Raw genomic sequence first — 25,380 nt, 5'->3', positions numbered from 1 at the left:
GAAGAGCAAACCAAACACTCCCCCACCACAAAGACAAATGCCGCCAGACAAACACAAGTGCACTGAAATAAACAGGACGGAGCGAGAAAAAGCAACGGACGAGCCCCCAATTCTGTTACGCCCCGGTCTAGGTCGGGCCGTAACAGGAGTGAAAAGAAAAAAAAAAGGGGGTGAGACCAAAAGTGCGTTTGCTTAGTGTTTATTTTACAACAAGGTGAAATAAGCAAATTCCCAAAATGTGGCTGTAAGCTTCAGAAGCCGACAAGGCCAAAACAATAAACAAAATTCCCTCTACCTAGTACGAAAGTGAAACAACTAACCTTCACCAAAAACAAAGAAACGGAAATACAAAGTTCTTCCCTTACTCCCTAACTAACCACAAACCAAGAAAAAAACAAGGGGCAAACAAAATGGCATCGACTCCTTACTAAGCCACTCAATAAAGAATTAAGTACAAATATATACAAAAGTATTTACAAACTAAACAAACAAAACAAAGAGGGCAAACACAGAAGCGTAGTCAAAACAAGCAAAAGGGTCATACACGGAATAGGCGAACAAAAACCAAGCAACTATCGAAAGGGGAAAGTCTAAGAGTATTCAGAACGTAGCAAAGGGGTCATACACAGAATAACATTCAGAATAAAGTATTGAATAAACAGTAAGCAAAAACAAGGTCTAAAGTATGGTGGTCTGAAGGCCTTAAGTAGGCCTCTGGGTTGCCTGGAGGACCCAATCATCTGGGAGGAGGCGGGACCAACAAAGGACAGGCCAATAGATTCCTGGCAATGGCAGAAGTGGGCGGCATCTGCAAAAACAAGGAAGAGACAAGCCCAATCCGTCCCCACCAGCAGAGACATAGCAGAGATAAAGCAAGCATCACCAGACATACAAAAAATAAATCCAATATCGTAACAAATAAATCCAATATCGTAACACCTGCATTATCTGAATCACTGGTGATTGCAGTTGTAGCAAAAAACTCTTCACTGTTCAAATGAAAAATCTGAGATGGCCAGAGGGTGAGTAAATAAACAGCAAATTTGGAGTAAACTAACACATCATGTCTAGGACTTACTTTGCTGTCTTTGAATAGGTTCTCTGCCACTTCTTCGAGATACAAAATGAGACTGCGCATTACTGCATCTCGTCTCGTCTCGATCCTGTCGTCCTGTTAGGAAATTTTGCATTAAACAATAATGAAAGATTGAACTATAAACTTCAAAAACATTAGTTACAAAACCTAGAAGGTAAATTTTGTGCCGCCTAATTTTGGGAGTTAAAAAAAAATACATTTATGAATATAATACTTTAACAATAAAATAAATACATTTACTATATATTATTTACACTCACCTAAAGGATTATTAGGAACACCTGTTCAATTTCTCATTAATGCAATTATCTAATCAACCAATCACATGGCAGTTGCTTCAATGCATTTAGGGGTGTGGTCCTGGTCAAGACAATCTCCTGAACAGAAAGGTGATTTAAGCAATTTTGAACGTGGCATGGTTGTTGGTGCCAGACGGGCCGGTCTGAGTATTTCACAATCTGCTCAGTTACTGGGATTTTCCCGCACAACTATTTCTAGGGTTTACAAAGAATGGTATGAAAAGAAAAAAACATCCAGTATGCGGAGGTCCTGTGGGCGAAAATGCCTTGTTGATGCTAGAGGTCAGAGGAGAATGGGCCGACTGATTCAAGCTGATAGAAGAGCAACTTTAAGTGAAATAACCACTCGTTACAACCGAGGTATGCAGCAAAGCATTCGTGAAACCACAACACGCTACAACAGCAGAAGACCCCACCGGGTACCACTCATCTCCACTACAAATAGGAAAAAGAGGCTACAATTTGCACAAGCTCACCAAAATTGGACAGTTGAAGACTGGAAAAATGTTGCCTGGTCTGATGAGTCTCGATTTCTGTTGAGACATTCAAATGGTAGAGTCAGAATTTGGCGTAAACAGAATGAGAACATGGATCCATCATGCCTTGTTACAACTGTGCAGGCTGGTGGTGGTGGTGTAATGGTGTAGGGGATGTTTTCTTGGCACACTTTAGGCCCATTAGTGCCAATTGGGAATTGTTTAAATGCCACGGGCTACCTGAGCTTTGTTTCTGACCATGTCCATCCCTTTATGACCACCATGTACCCATCCTCTGATGGCTACTTCCAGCAGGATAATTCACCATGTCACAAAGCTCCAATCATTTCAAATTGGTTTTTTGAACATGACAATGAGTTCACTGTACTAAAATGACCCCCACAGTCACCAGATCTCAACCCAATAGAGCATCTTTGGGATGTGGTGGAACGGGAGCTTCATGCCTTGGATGTGCATCCCACAAATCTCCATTAACTGCAAGATGCTATCCTATCAATATGGGCCAACAACATTTCTAAAGAATGGTTTCAGCACTTTGTTGAATCAATGCCACGTAAAATTAAGGCAGTTCTGATATACGGCAGTCCGTATTAGTATGGTGTTCCTAATAATCCTTTAGGTGAGTGTATGTTTGTAATGAGAAAAATAAAATATATCACGCATAGTTATATCAAAGTCCACACATATTTTGACGATAAAGATTTTGGTAAGTCAGGAAAAAAAACCTTAACCTTCGCTTTGCGTTTGATCATAGAAACCAAGTTTTCAAACAACGTTAATATTAGTCCCTTAAAAAAATATATTTACATGAAATGATAGGGGGATAGAAGTAGTTTTCTTTAACAAATTGCATGCAAATCTCGATGATGTCTGAGGATTAAGAGCGCAGCATGTCTGCTTGGAACAGCGCCATCTTGCTCTACGCCCCCCCCCCCCACCTAGTTCTTAATGGATTCTCATCTCTCAGATACAGTCAAGTATACTTCTTTTGTCATGTCACTGTGTGAATGTTGAAACTTTTGTCACGTTACATCATTTGGGAATCACTGTACAACCATACAAAATTACACATACCGATCAAAACATATATCAAGTGGCAAGTCACGCGTTCAAGGGTTTTAGATGACTTTTGTAAAACTTAGAGGTTTTGAAATGTCGCATATATATGGTAAGAATCCCCGAACAACTGCACAAAATTTTATCACGACAAAATTTAATTCAACAAAAACATATATCACGGATAAAGTAACACATTCCAGACTGACGCGTCTTAATGTAAAACACAGAGATTTTAATGGCGTAGACTAACGATCATCAACTCGAGTTTCCAAATGTGCAGAAAGTATACAAAATTTAGTGACGACAACTCAATTTCTCAAGGTTAACACAATTACCAAATACTTGAGTCAAAAAATCCAAAATATTATGCATTTTCAACTATTACTTACCTATCAAAGAAAACGTAGAAGCACTTTTGAGAAGGTGATCATTGCGGGAGAGATTCTTTTTCGCACATGCGCAGATTACCTAAAGTCACCTTAAATTCTACTTGATTTTCTAAGTACTCTATTAATTCATTTTGATTTGTCAAAGAATCATAAGTAACATTTACTTGACTGTTGTATGTTTAATGTTTGCAAGTCTAAATTAAGTAAATATATACTTGTTTACTTAATCCCTTAATACTCTAAAGTTTTCACTTTACCAAAATTATTATTTGTAAAAAAAAATACACTTGATTATTATTTGTAAAAAAAACACTTTATTATAAAAAAATATTTTATTTTACAAATAATAATTTAAATTTTTATAATTTAAGTTATTATTTGTAAAAGAAAATACACTTATTGTTATTATTATTATTATTATTATTTGTAAAAAAAATATCCTTTTTTGTTTCATTTACATAGCCTTACAATAATTTTTTACAGTGTAGTTGTGTGACCCATGTCCCCTGGGATAGGCTAAAGACCTTCTGCAACCCTGTACAGGATAAGTGCTATGGAGAACGAGTGAGTGAACAAGACTCTAGAGTTTAAAAACAATGGTGTAGAAAATTATAAAACATTCAGTAATCTAGCCAGGTTAACAGTGACAGGTACAGTACAGTAGTATGAGGTGACAGGCACACTGCAGTAATTCAAATAATCACTATTTACAACCATGGCAAACAGAAAAGCATCTCAAAATGCACAGCTCACTAAAACTTGAGGTATTTTAATTACAGCAGAAGAAGACCACATTAGGTTCCATTCCAAGAGCAGGAGTCTGTAGAATTCATTGATAAAGGCTTACCAAATTTTTTTGCTTAGGCTGATCTTTTTCAATTTTTTCACTTGAGCACTGAACAATTGGGTAAAAGTATAAAAGACCAGGAGGTGTTCCATAATGCATACAGGTCTACCTTAGGCAATCCCTTATATGCATGTAATATAAGCTGTTCCTTAAGAAAAACACAACAGTCATTCTCCATTATGCCCTCTTTACATTGGACTGTAAAATAGAATGTTCTCAATAATCATGTTAATGCCAACGTCGGCGAGATCCTTGGTCAAGCGTTCTTTCGTTGTTGTTTTCAGTGTCTCTAAATCTGTATGATTTTCCATCCGTGTGTTCTTTCGTGTGTATTGGTTATTAAGAAGTAGTTTGCTTAAGCACTCTGTCTCAGCACAATTCCCGTAGGGATGATCTACTTTATTTGGGTCTGCATCTTTTAAATTGAACAGCTTTTTACAGTTTAAACATGGACGTCTTTCTTTATAAACATTCTTTTTCCAGTCTCTAATGTATGCCTGACATTCCACTGATTCGGGAAATGTTATACTAGATGGCAATTCTCTGGCAACACCTTCTGGAGTAAATGACATTACTGCATGAGATACATACTCATCCCATGTTTTAAGACAAGACACGTCGATCATAATTCTCTTTGTGTTGCGTTTTCTGCAGGAAAGAGATGCCCCAAAATACTTCTTTGGCGTTGAGTCTGAACTGGAACCTGAATCAAAACACACACAGATTACAGTCGACTCCAGTGTGTAATATTCCTCCTTTTTGCTACCTGGCCTGTGGAGCGGATTTGGGAATTTAAGTTTTTTCAGCAGAATCAGCAGCTCTTTTTTGATTTCCTCTGCAGTGTGATAAAGTATCTCCATCTAAATTTCAAAGAAACCAACAACAAAGTAATCAAATGAAACTGAATTAAAACATAAAACATTCACTACAACAAATAGCTGTATAATTAAAGTGGGATGTTGATTGTGCAATAGTGTTTAGAATTCACATTGATACCCTTGACTGTGAATAATCCTATAGTAGACAATAACCAAATGACAATAAGTCTACAACTTTATTGTTTCATATAATGATGTTTTATGTATAGTAATACTTTACTGGTTTGGCTTCTTGCCTGAACTTTGTATGCTTTTGCATGACATTTTCATCATATCTTTTTAATAAGGCACAGTAATGCAACTGCATCATGTTCTGAGCCTGACCATTACCATCAAATATTACTGTATTACTGTATAAGCTTTTCAGCGGGACTGGAGGTAACACAAGTGATTTTTTTTTTATTTCATAAAAATGTTGTTTTGTTTTGTTGTTGAAATTAACATAAAAACTGCTGTTTTTCAGCATTCTACATTGATATTCCCCAAGTAAAAATTAACACACAACTAAACGGAACGACAATCTAGTTCAGTTTAGTTTCTCAGGGTAAACCAACTGTACTATGTTTCCTGATTATGTTGTAAAAATTTTAACTTTGCAAGATTTAATCATCAGTGTTGTGGATATGTGTAGACCAACTAATAGAATAATTTTTAACTTCTACATTGACTTACCATGTGTAGCAGAATGGAAAAGGGAGTGCGAGTTGGCAAATTAGTTTTGTACTGTTCAAAAGGCTCAGGAAACTTCTTCCAGATCAAATCATGTAATTTACTAGTTGTGTTGTGTTTCCCGGGAGTCTCCTGTGGTTCTTTACTTTCGAGGATCTCACTGGGAGTCAAGGATCGGTCGTGAATGTAAGCAAGGAAGAAAATGCTGTGAAGCATCTAAGACAAACAAATATATTGGACATTCATTAATATTAGATTGAAAAGATTCTGTTATTCAAGGGCATCTGTTATGTAAGTTATACTTTTTAGTCATCACAGACAAAAAAAGAATTCTTGCTTTCTGTCCTTTTTTCATTTTTATATCTGCTGTAGTTTAAACAAGCCAAATTCAGAATCTTTTTGGAGTCGTGTGGCTAGTTTACAGACACAGAAAAGGCATATGTGGAGGAGGAATGGAATGGAAAGAGAGTTTGGGGAAAAATGCATCATCTGTGGGATTTAGATAACACTGTCTGTTTTTAGGATGTAAATTATTAATATGAATTTTAAAAATTAGTTTGTTTTATCTGAAGACAGATAGATTACATTAAATATTAATACAATTAATTCACTTATACTAAGTTTGCCCATGCTCTGAAGTTTTTTTGTTCACCAATATGAGTCCAAATATCACATCCCACCCATAATGAATAATTTGATTTCACAAAATATTATTGGGCTTGTGAGCATGGTGGCATAAGGGTTAGCACTGTCGCCTTGCATCTCCATGGTTGAGGGTTCAGTTCTTGCCTCAGGTTTGTATGCATGGGGTTTGCATAGTCTCCCTGTGCTTGGTGAGTTTTCTCCAGGTAATCCATTTCCATCTCAGTTCAAAGACATGCAGATTAGCTTATTCGCATTCGCAAATTGGCCGCAGTGTGTGAATGAGCATGTGAGTGTGTGTACACTGTAAAAAACTGCTGGGTTAAAAAACAAGCCAACCATAACCCAGCTGCTGGGTCACTATTGGACAGAACACGCGCTGGGTTGTTTTGACCCAAGTGCTGGGTTTACCCATTTAACCCAGAATTCTGGGTTGTTCATCTGACCCAACCAGTGGGTTAAATGTTAAAGTGCTGGGTTATTTTATTTGACCCAACCAGTGGGTAAACTTAACGCTCTTGCTGGGCTGACACATTCCATTTGATTTTTTTTTTTTTTTTAAAAAGACGCAAAATGTACACAACTTCACATAATGTAAATAGATTGTCACAGAATAAGAAAATGTGAATAACTCAAATTTAACAAAAATGTCAGACAAAACCATATAATCCCAAGGTGACCATTTGTTAAATATAAAATAAATCTAACATAAACACTCTGTAAAACAATAAAAACAAGAGGCCCCTGTAAATCTGATTTAAATTGCATTTAAATTGCATAAATCCCCACATGACATCAAACCCAGCACTTCCCCATCTTAATATTTTAACTATTAGTTATTTAACTATTACTATTTAATTTACTTCAGAATGATATTAAAAACAAAAACGATAAAACTTTTTAAAATATTATTAATTAATTGTGGGGTGAAAAAACTGTTCTCCTCAAAAATTTAACAGATGAGTACTCGTGTCCATCAATCTGATCTACAGTATGCTGGAGAAACTCGATGGATTGACCCTGTATACAGGATAAAGCGGTATAGACAATTGGCACAGAGTATCATTAAAACAGTAGTGCCATGTTTAAACTTAATTTTGGTGCAATACAAAAATGATTACAAAATATTGACATATTGAAAATACTATAGATTCAGTGTTTTCAACTCATGCGAAATAACCACTTAAAGGTCACTTTATCAGCAAAGGGTAGGACATATAATCACTCATAATTGTTAAGCATTGTTTTTCTCCACATACCTCTTTCATGTAAACCAAGAGACTGTCATTTCCTTTTGTTATCTCCATTGTGTGGCGGATTAATAGGTGACTGCATGATATTAAACTTTCTTTATTACTTTCTTTACCTATAAGGAAATTTGGAGGAGGTTTCCTAGACAAAGCAAAGTCAAATATGTGTAGTTAAAAGCCTACTGAGACGTTTCAGTCTGCAGTGACACAAGCACTATGTTAAACAATCGAAAGAGTTTACAGACATAAACAGATTTCCATAATCTTAAAAATATGTACATTATATATAAGTCTGTATTAGGAATGTTGTTAAAGTGAGAGGTAACACGGCTAAGCACAGTGGTTTTAGATATGACTGAGCACTTTCATTTGTTGGGTTAGCAGTAAAAGATTATATTTACATACCTCCTTTTGTTTGGTGTGTCCTTGAATATACATATGTAAAAAAAAAAAAAAACATTAAATTTCACATTAGTAGGTTGTACATTCAACATAACAGCAATAATTTAACCTGCTTTAAATATTGCTTTTTACAGAAAAAGAAAAACAATATTTACTGTGGTAGATTCCATGGTTTCAGCAAACAAATTCTAGTAAATCTTCTGTAGCAATGATCAACGTGTATGTGCGGTTTAACAGATAGTTCACTACAGTGTGTCCACCACACCCATGGTGCGCCGTTCCTTTAATCACCATAAGGTTTCTTTTTCGAGGAAGTGTTTCACTTCCGTGTACAAAGAGTTGCATGTTGTTGTAAGTTACTGTTGGTGGCTTGTAATACTGTTAACATTACTAAAACTTCCTTACTGTTATTATATTTTTGTTTATTTTTCTTATACCTGTTCGTCTTTTCTTTCCTTTTTTGGTTAGTACTGGCTTTAATATGTATAATATGTCCTCTCCCTCTTTAAGCAATGTGAAGTATAACATGTACAGTAGCCCTTAAAGTTCATCAAAGTCTTCTTTATTGGAAATATAAACAAGTTACGTATACATACTTACATTGTACACTATTTTTTTTCTAACCGTACCCCTCCCCCCACCCCACAAAAAATCAACAACAGCAAAATAGCTAAACAAAAAAAAAAAAGCCAGTCAGCAGAAAAAGGGAAAAAAAGGAAAAATAAATAAATTGCACATCAAACAAAAACGGAAACGAAAAAATGGAGACTAAAAAAAGAAATCTTTACAGATCTTTTATTACAGATGTTTTATTATCTATTATTACAGATCTAATTGATCTGCATCTATATTTTCAAAATGGCTTATAAATTGTTGCCAGACATCATAAAATTCCTAAATCAATCCCTTTATAGAATAGTGAATCTTTTCTAGATGAAGAAAATACCTCTTTAATCCAGTGAGTACCCACTGGTGGCGACGACTCCTTCCACTTAAACAGGATCAGTCTCCGAACGAGAAAGGAGCTAAAGGCGATCATATTGGCCTTGGTGTCATTTAAGCGGGCACCACTTAAGTCAACAGCAAAAGGTGCAATAAATGGGGATGGTTCTAATGGTATTTGGCATACTTTTGACAAGGTATCAAAAATAATAGCAATGTATAATAAATAAAAATAATAAAAATGTATAGCTTTGGGCATGTCCAAAACATATGTAAAGCTCAAAGCATTTTAGCCATAGAAAAGAAATAGCACAGATATACACATACACACGATCACGTTTTTATTGTTGTTTTAGGTTTGTCTCTATGACCAGAAAATTATATATTTTGAGAGTTAATACATCTCATATTCTGGTAGTGGCCCTTTATAAAAGTAATGATAACTTTTGTTCTATCTAACACATCTGAAAAACACATACACACAGTTTGAAGTCTTGAGTAAGCAAATAAATTAATGCAACAGGAAACTCAGTACAGCTATATATAGACATAACAGTCTACTATACTGCAATAAAGATAGAATCATATACTATTGCAGTTGAAACAAGATATTTACGCACTTCAGAAAAAGACATTTTTTTTCTTTACTGTCAAACATTAACTCAGACTAAACATATTTTTTTGCATTTGTTAAATGTCAGAATTGAGCAAAGGAGAATTTCTATTTATTAATTTATTTAATTACATATATACATAGACTAAGTTTGTGTCTTTAAACAAAAAGAAAACTCCAGGTGATTACATTCTAAGCTTAAGAAACGTCTGACAGGTTAACTGATTTCATTTAAGTTCATTGGAGGCACACCTGTGGATGCATATAAAGGCACTTCACAAAATAGATTGCATCATGAGAAAAGAAAATTATGTGGATATATTGAAGCAACGTCTGAAGACATCAGCCAGGAAGTTAAAGCTTGGATGCAAATGGATCTTTCAAATAGACAATAACCCAAAGCATACTGTACCTCCAGATTAGTTACAAAGTGGCTTAAGGACAACAAAGTCAAGGTATTGCAGTGGCCATTACAAAGCCTTGATCACAATCCTATAGAAAATTTGTGGGCGGCACTGAAAAGGCGAGTGCGAGCAAGAAGACCTACAAACCTGACCCAGTTACAGTACACTGGTTCCAAGAAGAATGGGCCAAAATTCAACAAACTATTGTAGAAAGCTTGTTGATGTATACCCGAAACATTTGGGGCAACTCTACCAAATACTAAGGAAGTTTATGGCCTACTAATTTTATGAGTGTGCTCTAATGTAAGTGTATACATGTGCAGGTTCAATCAATATATATTAGATTGTGTATTTATTGGAGATTATTCTAGATTAAATGTCTCTATATGTTCTCTAAATCCTGATTACATTCCCCCCTAAAATATTAAAGGATTGACTTTAGCTGTGGCAGGCTAGTTGGTGTTTCATGGATCTGGTTTGTGCACTTAAGAAGTTCTCAGAAGATTCAGATTCAGCAGTTTCTGAAGTAATTATTATTTGTCTTAAAATTCAAGATCAGCAGTTTCTAAAATAATCAACCAGCCCATGTGGTGTCAACAACAATGCCATAATCAAAGTCACAGAGACCAAACTTTATCCTCATTCTGATGTTTTGTCTGAACTTTACCTGAAGCACTTGAACTTTATCTGCAGGATCATTCATTCATTGATTCATACTGCAACCTCATAATTGGCTGATTAGACAATTGTATAATGGGCAGGTGTACTCCAGAGTTTCTTAGAAAACATGAAATATAATAGTTTAGTTATTGATAAGGAATATCTGTTAAATCAGCAAACTCTGATTGATACACTTGCAGGACTATGTCCTAGACTTTTTTTTAATAGCTCTTCGTTATAATTATTTATTACCTCTATCAAACTCTGGATCCCTCCAAGAACAGGGATATTTATTACATGACACTGTAATTGCATACAAATTTAGGGGTTTTAAAATCAGCATGAAAATGAGGAAAAAAATAAAGGAAAAGTTCAAGAGTGGGAATGATTTTTTATGTAATGCACTGTACATATACTTTCAGTACTGTCCAAAAGTCAGAGAACGCCCTTTAGTTTTTAATCAAATCGCCATTTAGTACTTAAAAAATTATGTGGACTGTTATATTAATTTTCCTAACATTACTTCTTAGAAATCATAAAGGTCTCAATAAAAACAGTACAAACTGTTTCAATATTTTCTTTTGTATTCATTATTTTTGACTGCAATTAATGAACAAGATGCCCTGAATGGGCCTCTTGTGTAGGGCGGCACGGTGGCGCTTTTGGCTTGCACCTCCAGGGTCTGGGTTTGATTTCTGCCTCTGGGTCTGTGTACATGGAGTTTGCATATTCTCCATATACTTGGTGGGTTTCCTCCGGATACTCCGGTTTCCTCCCACAAGCAAAAGATTTGTAGATTAGGCTAAATGGTTTTTCCCAAATACCTGTACTGTCTGTAGGGAACAGGGAATACATTGGCACCCTGTCCAGGGTGTACCCTCTTCCTCTAAATCTCCTGGGAAAGTAAGTGGATAAATTTGTGCAAAAAGGAACAATCTGCATGTTGTAGGGAACAACCTTATTACACTCTTTTATGTCTGAATTCATCTTAAGCTGGACTGTGCTTTTCTCTTCATCCTGAAAATAAATAAAAAGGAGCGTTTGAAAACAAAAAAATATTTACAAATTGCATTGGACACTGCAATGGGTTATCTTGATATTTTTTTGTCATTCTTACTTGCAATGAGCATCACCTTAAATTCAGTGCTTTGAGAGTCCTCTAGGAGTTCCAGTAGTTCAAGCTCTAACGTTTCGCGGAAATTGTGGTGCTTCTGTTTCATTTTCTTCATTTCATCAGATTCCATGATTTCATTGTATTCTTCTTCTGTCTAAAAATAAATAAAGCATAATAGACCACAGTAAATCTACAAAACAAATTGAAAATTCTACAAAAAATTTAAAGTAAAAGAAGTGAATTCTCACATAGTCCTCAAAACATTCCCCCAGTCTGTAGCATTCTAGTCCAGGAAAGGTAAGGCCAGTTTCAAACAGTTCATTTACATTTCTTGCTACGAGGTGGAGAACTTCATCTTCATAAGCATAGATGTTTCCGTCTTCACACAACAAGAGAACTAACTGCAGGCCAAATGCATCACATGGGAAATCATCAATCGCACCAATAACCACCATTTCCATTCTTTCTGGTAGGTAGAAATCTTTCCAGGCTTCTAGCTGTTCCTCATTTCCACCATAGACCGTGTCATCCTGCCCACACACTCGAACACTGTAACTCTTTGGCTTTTTCAGGGGAATTATTGTACCGCTGTACCTTTGTACAACATTGGCAACTTTATCAAGATCTACACGACCACCTTAAGTGCATAAATGAAATACATTTTTTTTTTATTATCACATTGCAGTTAGTGTAATACATTCATTATAATGAAATACATGTAATATTAAAATTTTGATGGCATATTAATACAATAATATTAAAGAATATAAAAATTCTAAGCACGTAAAAAAAACCTTATTAAATGTCAGCTGATAGTTACATTTACCTTCTGTGTAGAGCCCAGCTAATTCACTTTCAAAGCCATCACATCTGTAAATTATAATAATTATAATGTTTGTTGTTAAAAGTACCAAACAAATACATAACATTTTATTTAAACTTTGTTCATAGGTTATACTATATATAGTTACACATTTTATAACTTGTGTATGCAATTGACATTACAACTGTACTTACTTGTTAATGTTTGGTGGCATCCTAACCTGATCATCTACTTGTGCCGCAATCAAAGGAAAAGTGTGAGAACCCATTTATTTGTTCCCTGACACTTTTAATTTGATTAATGCACAAATAGATGATCTAGGCTGGTAAGAAAGAAGAAGAGAGAAAAAGAGATAATTCATGTAAAATAACGTAAAAAAAAAAAACAGTGCTTTAATAAGAAGGAACTAAACTAAATGAAACTCTATAAACATTTAAATATAATGTTTACAACAGGAAACGTGAAGTGAGATAATTGTACAGTTGGTAATAATGAAAGCAAAACTTTAACAAAATGTTATCGTGAAAATAATTTTTTTAAAACAAGATTAAAAAAGATTAATAAAAAAACTTTATGCCTTATACATAACATTTGTTGAGGGGGAATGTGTTATTACTCTACGAATATTAAGAGGTTTAATCCACATTAACCGTCGTCACAGGCTGGCACAGGGACAAAAACATGTTTATCAAAATTAAAAATAATTAAAACCCACAACAAATTTCACTAAATAAAAAAGACACCGAAAAACAAGAAAGATAAAAAGCTTAGACTGACTTACGCAACAGCTCTTGTTGCTCTCAATAAGGAAAACGCCCGCGTTACTCAGCTTTATGGCGTCGAGGCGCATAAAAACACCACGTGACGGGAAGTTCGGATCATTTTAGTGACTCGGTTCTTTGAATCTCGTTCATGAACGGGACGTTTTTTTTTTGTTTTTTTTTTTTTAAGTGAAAGTATAGTTTTTTTGAGTCATGACGTTTATTTTCATTTCATTTCACAGTGCGGACATGGCGATTTATTGCCCTAGCCACATCAGCGGTCCTCATGCCTCCCTGCAGCATGCCTAATGCACGTTCACGCAGATGAGCAGGGACCCTGGGCATCTTTCTTTGGGTGTTTTTCACAGTCGGTAGACAAGTCTCTTTAGTGTCCTGCGTTTTTAGAACTGTGACCTTAAATGCCTACTTCCTGTAAGCTGTTAAGGTCTTAACGACCATTCCACAGGTGCATGTTAATTAATTGATTATGGTTAATTGAACGTGCATGGAAAACATTGTTTAAACCCTTTACAATGAAGATCTGTAAAGTTACTTGGATTTTTACATTATTGTTGAAATACACAGTCCTGAAAAAGAGACTTTTTTTTTTTTTTTTTTTGCTGAGTATATTTTGCTGTGCATATTGTATCCCATTTTATCTTCAAAGTGTTAGTGCTGATACAGTATGTAAGCATTTTTATGAATCTGGCGCCGCCTTCTGTACGTTTACATGTAATAGGATTATTTTATACCGTTGTTCTTGGTGACAACAGGGTATATTCAACACATACAAACATATTTAGACAAGACAACACCATTACCATGGTTATAGCCAAATATAATACAATATCATAAGCAGAAATTTATTTAGATATATATTTACATAGATATTAATTTAATGATGTGGACTCAAGAGCAGCTACAATGGCGTAAAAACATATTCCTCAGGCCCGTAGCCAGGGGGGGTTCGGGTGGTTCGAACGACCCACCCCTCACTGCCAAAGGTCCAGAATTTTTTGTTATTATTATTATTTTTTTTTTTTTATTTATTTTTTAGACAGATTAAAATTGTTGGGCATTATTTAAAATAACACTTTATTACAAAACAATTTACAACAACAACAAAAAAAACGCGACGTGACAAACCTGCGCAGCAACTGACGTTTTTTAAATGTGTGCGGCGGCATCCGGCGGTGTATAATATGGGTCGAAAAGAGCAGGAGAGACGGAAGAGAAAGCAGGCAGCAGCGTCATTATCGCAGAATATTGAACATATGTTCAAAAAGACTGCCAAACAGAGTAAGTCTGTTACTACCTCAAGATCAAATTGCTAACGCTAGTTAAGTGGTAGCTAATCGTCAACCCCACATCACACACAGAACAGTTCTCTTGTGCCTTTTCTTGAGCACTCTGAATGGCTATGACAAGTCTGTAACATCTTAAATAAACATTAACAGACAGTAGCCTATCTGATGGATCTGTGAATTTATTATGTTAAATAATGTTAATCTATCAAAAAAAAGAAAGCCTGCTTGACCATGCATAATGTTAGGATTTATTAACATTTTATTTTAAATTAATAAATTATTCTATTAAATTAGTACATTAATTAAATTATTCTATTAACCATAGGTGATGCTGTCTAGTGTCTGTACGCGGTGTAGACAGCATTCGAATGAAGTTTATCATGAATAATTGTTACATAAAACATAAAATAAAATAAGCCCACAAAAAATAGTTTTTATCCATCCCACAGTCTTGTAAGTACATTAACTGATCGTCTTTTCCCCGTAATATTTGTATATTATTATTATTAGATAATTATTGTTAATATTTTTATATTTGTTTATATTCCTCATGTCGATCTCTTTACTTCAAGTTCTGAATGTAAATGATAGCCTACTGTAAATGCTCGACATGCCAATAAAGATTAAATTATGCTATATGACTGGGATTTTAAAGGTTGAATTTAACATATTTTATTATATTTCGCCTAATTAATAGACTATATAAATAACAATTCGTTAAATATTAAATATATTTTATATAAGTTCAATAAAGTGAAGAGGCAAAGACAAAGAAATGAGAGAGCGTGTTGATGAGAGAAGTTGAATTTGTAGTTTAATAATATTCCAGTAAAAATTCCTTAAATGTATTCTGTTGTTAGTGTGGTTTTTAAACTTTTGAACACTGTGTGTGTGTGGGTGTGTTTTTGAAGTGAAAAAAGTCGCACGTGATCTTGATAAGCAATTTGACAACATTGTAGTAAATATTTTTGGTGCATCAAAAGCATGCACATTATTATACCAGCAGACAAGCTAATCCAGCACATGTCACTAAAATGCAGTATTTCATCCTCAAAATGAAATACAAAATGAGTAAATGGTCAAATACAAAGTACTAAGAAAAAAGGTCCACTTTTTAAAAAAAAAGAACCCCCCCTTGCACTAGGCTGGCTACGGGCCTGTTCCTGATTTTTTTTTTGCATATTTGTCACACCTAATATTTCAAATCATTAAACAATTTGTAATATTATACAAAGATAACCCAAGTTTATAAAAAACACTGTTTTTAAATGATAATTTCTTTTATTAAGGGGAAAAAAGCTGTCCAAACCTGCCTGGCCCTATATGAATAAAGTAATTGCCCCTAAACCTAATAACTGGTTGTTTTCCTTGGCGATAACACCTGCAATCAAACAAAACTGGCAATAAGTCTTTCACATCACTCTGGAGGAATTCTACTCTTCAATGCAGTATTTTAATTCAGACATATTGGAGGGTTTTTGAGCATGAACGGCCTGTTTAAGGATCTTAATGTGATTTAAGTCAGGACTTTGATTAAGCCACACCAAAACCTTGTAAGAAGAACCAAAAATTTTTGTCTTTTTGAGCCATTCAGAGGTAGAAATGCTGGTGTGCTTGTCTTGCTGCCCAAATGTGCTTTAGCTTGAGGTCACAAACTGATGATGGACATTCTCCTTCAGGATTTTCTGGTAGAGCGCAAAATTCATTGTTGCATTAAATTATGGAAAGTCTTCAAGATCCTAAAGCTGCAAAAGACCATCACACTATCAGCACCATGTTTGACTGATGGTATGATGTTCTTTATACACGTATGAAAACGCTGCGTTAGTTTTAAGTCTAATGTAATGATAAACACACCTATCAAAAAGTTCAACTTCTGTCTCATCAAGCTACACAATATTTTCCCAAAAGTCTGTGGTATAGGCAAATGTGCGACGAGCCTTTGTTTCCTTTTGTTGAGCAGTGGCTTTTGCTTTGGAACTCTCCTATGGATGCCATTTTTGCCCAGTCTTTTTAATATTGTTGAATCATGAAGACTGAAATTAACTGAGGCAAGTGAGGTTCTACAGTTCTCCAGATGTTGCTCTGGGTTCTTTTATGAGCTTATGGATGAGTCGTCCTTTCGCTTTTGGAGTACCTCCAGAGGAGGTTCACCACTGTTCCAAGTTTTCTCCATTTGTGCATAACGGCTCTTACTGTGATTTCCTTGAGTCTCAAAGCGTTAGAAATGTCTTGGTAACCCCTTTCCAGATTGATACCTATCAATTATAAGTTCTTTCATCAGTTTTTAAATGTATTAAGAGTGTACCATTTTTTTATTTTTATTTTTATTTTGCATGCTTCACTTTGTCAGACAGGTTCTATTTAAGTAATTTTTTTGTTCAAAAGGTCTGGGAGTAATTAGGCCTGGGTGTCGCAAGTGAAAAATCATCATGAAACAAAAAAATCAACCTCAGACGAACAACATGTAAATTTTTCACCATCCTATTATTTCTTTAATAAGAATAAAACCAAAAAGAATAACACATCAATAAAGTATCTATCTATCTGTCTGTCTGTCTGAGTCGGCCAAATGCTACAGATGAAACTTTGGCGACCCCCTGTGGATTACATGCTGTATTACAAGTAATAATGTTGGCGGTGTTCTGTCTCACTTCACCCTCCAAACCACTAGATAGCAGTGCGTTATTTTCTGCGCCTTAATAACAACAATAAAAAAAATACCTCCAAACGACTCGTCATGTCTGAAAGCAGATGAATACGACTGCGCATGCGCGGCTCAGCCTTCAAAACCTTACCGAACAGGACTCTAACAGAAGGAGGTACAGTAACTTACTGATTTAATCTGTAATTATTCATATTTCAACCAACTGTAATGCGACGCTTCGACTAATATATGTTTATGAAAAACGGGTTTGTGTAAGGTTTAGGTTTTGTTATAGTAATCTGAGGGAAACTTAGTGCTGAATGAATGATGTCCTGCAGAGATTAGCAAAGAGCTAAAGTCCACGTAAGCGCACACTGTTAGCATTGAGCTGTTCAACACATTAATCTTTTTTATTCTTATCAGGGTTGAATATTATCAGTGTATTATAAAAAAAAAATATGTTTAGATTTCCTTGTCTTAACGTGTTGTAGAAATGTTTCATTGTTTCATATTTCATGCTTTTTTTTATTGTGCAGGGTCTCTGTATGTGATGACATGATGTACAGAAACAACACAGAGTCATCTGTATAAAAAAAAGCCAGTGTATTTTTAATACTTCTTAACTCTATAGCTTTCTAACTTGCTGGTTTACTTAAAAAAAAAGAAAAGGCCGTCAAGTTTCCAGTTTAACCAGGGGAGTAAAACCATAAGTGTCATGATGATGTTTTAGGAAACTAATCAACGATGTTTGTAAGACAAACAAACCTGACTTTACATGTTCCTGAGAAACCTGGAAACTTCACTTTAGACACTGGAGACTCCTTTCATCTGTGTGAAATATTTCACTCTATCTATAAGTATACTAGTGATGATCGTATGATTACTGGTCACGGCAAACAGCGATTCTGCACACTGTCCGGTCGACCAGTTCACCTTCGTTATAAATGTAAAAAAAAAAATAATAATAATAAAATAGATTTTGTTTTTCCCTCTGTCTCTAATAGAGATGTCCATAAAGTATCAGAAAGAGCACTTTAATAGAAGCTGGTCATTTTTATTAGAGTCCAAACTGCATTTTTTTTTTTATATATATATATATCCTGACCAATCAGAGTTGTGAATACACAACTCTGATTTGATCGATTGTTTGTGTAATTGCGTTATAGAAATGCGATATACATTTTATAAGGGATTTTATCAATTAACCTTTTGAGACTCGAATTTACTCATATGAGGAATTTTCCGATCTTCATATGAGGGCTATAAGGTACAATTTCTTTGCCAAAATTATTTCTGTTTAAAGATATTGATTTATTCCACAGAGGAGTAAATGCAGTGTACACAACAGTAGAGTCTGCGGCTCAAGAGGTTAAAAACAGAAATGTTGTTTTAGTTGTGTTTATGGTTTTCTAACTATGCTAGTTATGTTGCCGTGTGTGTGTGTGCGTGCGTGCGTGCGCGCGTGTGTGTGTATGTGCAAGCAAAACTGTTAGACAATTTTATTATTAATAATAATAAATGCATTGTTTTATTCAGCGATTGGACAGATTTTGCCCATCTTTAAAGAGTTACATTTGTTTCCCCTCCAGATAATTATGAGCAGTAGATTTCTTTGTACATCTCATATATCTCATTATTTTTTAAATCTGTACAGTGATTTTCTTTTGTTTGTTTGTTCGTTCTTAATCTTTCCTCTTACAAAAGGCTTAAATTTGAGTCTATTTGAAAATAATTAGAAAATATCTATAGGCATATTTGTTTCTTGAATTAGTTGATTTTTTTGGATTTAATTCAGGTGAGAATGTAGGCCGCTTACAAAGTATAAAAAAAATCATAAATATAGTAACTTTTATTATATGACGTATATAATAAAATAAGGGAAAAATGAATCAGGGCTGCCTGGGAACTCTTTTTAATAAAAGATGTGTATTTTTTTCTCTCTCTCTTTTCCCCCCAGATGAGGGCGCTGTGTGTGTTTGCTGTGCTCGCCTCGTTGGCCCTGGCGGCTACAGGGGAGGAAGGAGCTCGACTGCTCGCCTCCAAGTCCCTGCTAAACCGCTACGCCGTGGAGGGCCGAGACCTGACGCTGCAGTACAACATCTACAACGTAGGCACCAGGTACGGCTCGCGTAAGGTCACTAACTTTTACATAGATTACAGTCAATCTGGAAATTAATTCTCTTCAACTGTAAATCTTAAATTACCTTGCTTTTTTTTAAATGTACATTAGTCCTAGTGATATTTATAAACTTTAAACATTGTGTAAACTGACTTATTCATTTATTACACATAGGGGGACACACACGTACACACAGATACAGACACCGTTATAGATTTTTAGATGTTATTTTTTTCACGTACAATATCTCTTTACATTTGTAATTTTAACAGACATTCATATGAGACATACTTTGTAAATATTATATTATTATTTGTGTTATTTAAATATTGAATAAGCTCAGATAATTATAGATAAGTCTGAACAATGTATTTAAGAGTATAGGCTTTTATCGTGTACTCTGCCCGGCCAAAAAAAAAAGAAAAGAAATGTCGCAGACCCTAAGATTTGATTCAGTCGCCTTTAGCTTTGATTACAACACACAGTTTGATGTTCAGTTGATGTGTGAAAAATGATTGCTCGTGTTCCCAGAAACACTCCTTTAAAAATGATAAATGAGAATTTTTTCAACAAAAATATGATAATCTGCTCATTCGGTACATTCAGGTCGTCAGCTGACTTCATTTTATTGCCACATGACATTACTGACCCCAGACATCATGAGCTTTCATTCTTACCCTGACGCCCGTCACTCTGGAATACGGTCAGTCTAGACTCATCAGACCACTTCACCTTTTTTCATCGATCCAAAGTCCAGTCTTCGTGCTGCATAGCAATTTGAAGCCTTTTTTCCTGATTAGTCTCACTAATGAGTGGTTTTATTATGGCCACACAACTGCCAATCTTGTGAGTTCTGATGACACTCTGTGTGTTTATGGAAATCCTCTAACTTTCACAACTGCACAAGCATAGCTATGGTTTTTACCAAGTGTTTAAGTGATAGCAATTCATGATTTTTTTTCCCCCCACGAAAGTTGAGACTTCAATATTATCTGCATTATTATTTAATTCTTAACCCAGCCCAATTATGAAATGTATATGAGTAAACGATATATTCCATGTAATTCTATGTTCTGTCTTTCTAGCGCCGCACTGGAAGTGGAGCTCTCCGACGACTCGTTCCCTCCTGAGGATTTTGGCATCGTCTCCGGGATGCTCAATGTGAAGTGGGACCGCATCGCCCCGTATCCTTTTTTTTTTCTTTTTCTCAATCTTAATTGCTTGTACTCTCGCTGTATAAAGTGATGCGCTTAAAGCCGTGACATGAGACGAGATGCTTCCCGATGGAGGCTTCACAAGACTTCACTGACACAAATAATTACACTGTAATGTGTTTGTTTTATAATGACGACAGATCGAACCACTGAAATATTACTGCAGTATATTGTAAGACAAGTAGATCCTGCTATTTTAACTATTTCAGTGTTTCATGGCCATGATGTTGGTACAGAAAGATGGTTTGATGGAAGGTTGTGCCTTAAATAATTTAAATAACCTTTTTTTTTTTAAGCAGTTCTAATAGCACAATCCCAATAAATGAGTCATGTGAGACAAATTAATGAAGCAATCTAGATAAAAAGGAGGATTTAAAAAAATAAACATGCTAGCAAATATTGTGCAATGGCTGAACTGCAAGTGCGCCCTCTTGTGATGCACAGGTTACAAGCTACGGAGGGAAAACAAACAGTTACTAAATTGTTAATTGGTTTTCGGAATTAATAGTTTGATTTTTAACAGATGCATTGATGATTTCAGATTGCAGTCAAAACAGCTGAAAATCTAATTACAATACATTACAACAATTATGTATAATATTTTATAATATAGTAGTATATTATATAACATTTACATAATTTTTTTAATTTTATTATTTTTGTCCACATAAAAGGTGTGCATACTTACTTGATTTTTTTCCACATAATATGGCTCTGAAAATTAACTATTTGCAGTAGTGTACGTAAAGCATTTAGTGATTAAATTAGAGCGTGCATATTATGTGAGCGACTCTTTCTCGCTAGTACCACAAGGGCGTGCCTGCCAATGTGTGAATAGGTTAGAGTGCACCACCTGTAGGATTATAGAGGAACAGCTATATTTCACCAGCTCAACTGCACAAATACTGTAAAAAAAAAAAAAAAGATCCGTACTGTATACTAAAACTGTAAAGTTTGCATGTCTGCACATTGATGTATGTGAAAAAATTTTAAGGATATAAGGTGAGTAATAGAACACATCAAGATAGTTTTTAAATTTTTGTCTGTCTGTTTGTGCACGCGTCATGTAAAAACTACAGAATTTTTTTTAATGGGTTTTCACAGTATAGTTATTTGGCCAAGCTCAAGATAATAAAAAAAAGGCTTTATTCTATTGCAGTCAGCCCACAGGAAGAGAAGATTATTAAAAATTTAAATACGAATTTGAAATTTTAATGGAAAACACCCTGATATCATAAAAAGATCAATCTTGAAAAAAAAAAATTAGTTCACCTCAAAAATCAACAGATGGCGCTCTATGGATTTTGTTTTTTTTAACACGTGCTTATTGGTGTGCGATTAAAATCTACTTAATAAACAGAAACTTATACCTTCACTCCACGCACAACCTTCATTTTGTTAAGTTGGCTTGAGAAAGCCAACTTACTGATATCCGATTTAAACTTATTATTATTCTGAGACTAAAATGATCAACTCTAACTCCTTTTAGAGCTTTAACTCTACAAACTCCAAACTCAGCCCAGATCTTCAGACTGATCTGACCGGGTGTGCTATATCTTTTCTAACTTACGGTTTTCCTAAAAATGACGTTTAAAACTGGGAAAAATCCCATAGACTTACATTGACGGAATGTTTAAATGAGCCAGCACTTTTCAAATTCCAACTGTCAAAATCCCCAGAATCCTTTGAGACTCATTCAAACTTCCCTTCTATATACTGTATTTCTAATCTATTCAAACTCATCTATCTTAGAAACATGCTAGCAACTTTGCTAATCATGCTAGAAACATGCTAGCGCCTTGCTAATCATGCTAGAAACATGCTAGCGCCTTTGCTAATCATGCTAAAAACATGTTAGCAACTTTGCTAATCATGCCAGAAACATGCTAGCAACTTTGCTAATCCTGTTAGAAACATGCTAGCAACTTGCTAATCAATCCAGAAACATGCTAGCAACTTGCTAATCATGCTAGAAACATGCTAGTAACTTTGCTAATCATGCTAGAAACATACTAGTAACTTGCTAATCATGTTAGAAACATGCTGGCAACTTTGCTAATCATGCTAGAAACAGGCTAGCGCCTTTGCTAATCATGCTAGAAACGTTTTAGCAACTTTGCTAATCATGCCAGAAACTTGCTAGCAACTTTGCTTATCCTGTTAGAAACATGATAGCAACTTTGCTAATCATGCTAGAAACATACTAGCAACATGTTAGTAAATTGGTTGTCATGTTAACAACATGCTAGTAACTTGCTAATCATGCTAGAAAAATTCTGCTAACTTGCTAATCATACTAGCAACATGTTAGTGACATTCATCAATGTGTGTAATGTGCGCTGCAGGTGCAAAACATTTTGGATTATTCAAGTTGTAGGCTAGTCAATATGGGTGGTATCTGACATTAAGGATCCGCAACTGTAACCACAAACTCCATAGTGAATGAATCTATCTATCTATCAATCTATATATCTGTAACTGTCTATCTGTCTGACACTATCTATCTATCTGTCTTTTAAACCTTTTAAACTTAAACTGTTTTAACTTTTTTAACTTCTTAAACTATTTTAAACTTTTCACACTTTTAAACTTCTATCTCCGGCTTTCTCAAGCCAACTTAAAGTTTGTCTAAACAAACTTTTTTATCTAGTTCATTCTAAAATTTTGCGCTGTAACTTTTTTTTTTTTTTGTGCTCATGAGTGTGCAATTAACTTTTATGCGAACGAAGTCGTGGGCACATCTAGTTTTTTTTAAAATAATTATTATTTTTATAAAATAAATAAATAAATAATTATAATATGCAAGCTTCGCGCTTTCTATGCATGAGTATAAGAGAAGTTGGTGCTTATTATGAGTATTAAGTGATAATATCAGGGCAACATGTCACAAAGGTAATATGTTTGTCGTTTTGGGTAATTGGTTGTGCTAGGGTTTTGTTTGTTTGTTTAACCACTTTAGCACTATAGTCTGTTTTAAGTCCACTGATGATCGGTCATGTTCCCTGACTCGCTTTCACTCTCAGCGCCAGTAATGTGTCTCATACAGTTGTTCTGCGTCCACTAAAGGCCGGCTACTTCAACTTCACCTCAGCCACCGTCAGTTACTTAGCCCAAGAAGGAGGTCAAGTTGTGGTAAGTGTTTCCTTCTAGCAATATTTTTATTTTATTTTTTCAATGAAAAATGTGCTCACGGTTTTTAAAAACAGGATATCTTATAACTGGTTGAGGTTAACCAACAGAATATTTCTAGCACAACAACATCAAGGACATGTGTTATGTGTGTAAAACTACTAATGTTCAGTTATCGCTGATGATTTTAAGGTTATAATAGCATGTAAACATACTCATAGTTTTTATGGGTTTTGTTTGTGAGATTTGTACAAATGGTAAAATATCAATGCAGTGTTTTGTACAATAATCAGGATCTTGTTAATCTATTGTAAGGTTGGCTACACCAGCGCTCCTGGTCAGGGAGGCATTCTGGCCCAGAGGGAGTTTGACAGACGCTTTTCTCCACATTATGTAAGTGTTTGTTTTTTTTTTTGTTTTGTTTTATTACTCTATATCAGTTCTCAGATGAGGTTTCCTCAGTGTCTCAGATCAAACATTCAAGTCACACTTTCGAGCCATAAAATGTATAAATTCAAAGCATTTTATGTATAACTTGAAGTAAAATGGAAAGTTTCTGGCTTAATTAAGTTTACGTTAATGTGGACTTAATGCCAGTGTTAATGTTCTTGGTGATATAATTATAATAGCAATAATAATAATATTAATTATTAATAATAATGTTTTTAGTGTATACATAACCAGCCTTAGCATTTGAATACTTTACTGCAAGAGTTTAAAAGACGTGTGCAATATGTTTGTATTTTTGCCTGTAGCTGGACTGGGCTGCTTTTGGTGTGATGACTCTGCCCTCCATTGGCATCCCGCTGCTCCTCTGGTACTCCAGCAAGAGGAAATACGACTCCCCCAAGACCAAGAAGAACTAACGTGTTTAAGTTTAAAGTATTACAAAAGGGGTCAAAGAAGGGGTAGGAATGTGGGTTGATAGATTTTTTTTTTTTCCAGAGGTTTTCAATCATTTTATTCCCCATATTGGGGGTAACATGACCATGGATTCGAGTTAAGACGGTTCTCACAGGATGGCTGTATTTCTTTCTTTTTCCACCTGTTTGGAAGAATGACCGAGGTCGTCTTTCCTTCTTTATAACTTTTCGATCACTATCCCAGGCTATGAGGCAACCTTTTTTTCTGTTTGTTTGTTTAATCAAGCATTTAAAGAAAAATTGGGTCATTACTGTTCTGAGATTTACAGTGGAAATAAAAGTGGGTTTTTACAAAATAAAAATACACCTCAGTTTGAATGTTTTTCTTTGTTATAGTAATTGCATAACAGCTTTGCTTTAAGGTAATTGTGTCCCGTCGCATCAGATCAGGTATTGCGTTGCATTTTAGGTGATTTGAGTTATGCATATTTTTAGACTCCTGGTTAATTAAGCTTCATTTTAACACCACGTTTATTCCTCATGTCTGGATTCCTGAGATATTGTGGAACTTTGTTTGGACCTCAGGAGGGAAAAAAAGGTAAAATCCTGTTTAAGGCACATTTTAAATGAGGTTTCTGCCATGTAGTAAGACAGAACCCTCATCTTTGTTTTGACACCATGATTTCCCTGCTCACCCCTGAGGATTAAGTATCGATTATTTGTCACATGTAACTTACAGCACAGTAAACAGATTTT

The 25,380-nt window shown here is 34.9% G+C and overlaps 3 protein-coding genes across 4 annotated transcripts; 1 reads left to right on the top strand and 2 right to left on the bottom strand.

Annotated features, from left to right (window-relative positions):
* Positions 1–3,752: 3,752 nt before the first annotated feature.
* Positions 3,753–8,412, bottom strand: LOC128515698 (uncharacterized). The gene is made up of 5 exons (XM_053489822.1): positions 8,184–8,412; positions 8,032–8,051; positions 7,636–7,768; positions 5,738–5,950; positions 3,753–5,047 (listed from the first exon to the last, which is right to left on the bottom strand). The coding sequence occupies exons 1-5, from the start codon at positions 8,196–8,198 to the stop codon at positions 4,376–4,378; spliced, it is 1,053 nt and encodes a 350-aa protein (XP_053345797.1). The 5' UTR covers positions 8,199–8,412; the 3' UTR covers positions 3,753–4,375.
* Positions 8,413–9,296: 884 nt separating this feature from the next.
* On the bottom strand, positions 9,297–13,431 carry LOC128515697 (uncharacterized). 2 transcript variants are annotated; one of them, XM_053489820.1, is made up of 6 exons: positions 13,366–13,431; positions 12,779–12,906; positions 12,588–12,631; positions 12,010–12,398; positions 11,781–11,915; positions 9,297–11,664 (listed from the first exon to the last, which is right to left on the bottom strand). In XM_053489820.1, the coding sequence occupies exons 2-6, from the start codon at positions 12,850–12,852 to the stop codon at positions 11,254–11,256; spliced, it is 1,053 nt and encodes a 350-aa protein (XP_053345795.1). In that variant the 5' UTR covers positions 12,853–12,906; positions 13,366–13,431; the 3' UTR covers positions 9,297–11,253. The 2 variants fall into 2 exon arrangements, with proteins under 2 accessions (XP_053345795.1, XP_053345796.1); XM_053489821.1 differs by having other exon boundaries at positions 11,525–11,664; positions 11,765–11,915.
* Positions 13,432–17,406: 3,975 nt separating this feature from the next.
* Positions 17,407–24,988, top strand: LOC128515636 (translocon-associated protein subunit beta-like). Its single transcript, XM_053489728.1, has 6 exons — positions 17,407–17,474; positions 19,257–19,417; positions 20,504–20,602; positions 23,656–23,764; positions 24,077–24,154; positions 24,517–24,988. The coding sequence occupies exons 2-6, from the start codon at positions 19,257–19,259 to the stop codon at positions 24,625–24,627; spliced, it is 558 nt and encodes a 185-aa protein (XP_053345703.1). The 5' UTR covers positions 17,407–17,474; the 3' UTR covers positions 24,628–24,988.
* Positions 24,989–25,380: the final 392 nt, after the last annotated feature.

The sequence above is a fragment of the Clarias gariepinus genome, chromosome 28 (assembly GCF_024256425.1).
Source record: "Clarias gariepinus isolate MV-2021 ecotype Netherlands chromosome 28, CGAR_prim_01v2, whole genome shotgun sequence".
Taxonomy (NCBI): Eukaryota; Metazoa; Chordata; class Actinopteri; order Siluriformes; family Clariidae; genus Clarias; species Clarias gariepinus.
This window is presented reverse-complemented; position numbering and strand designations above follow the sequence as displayed.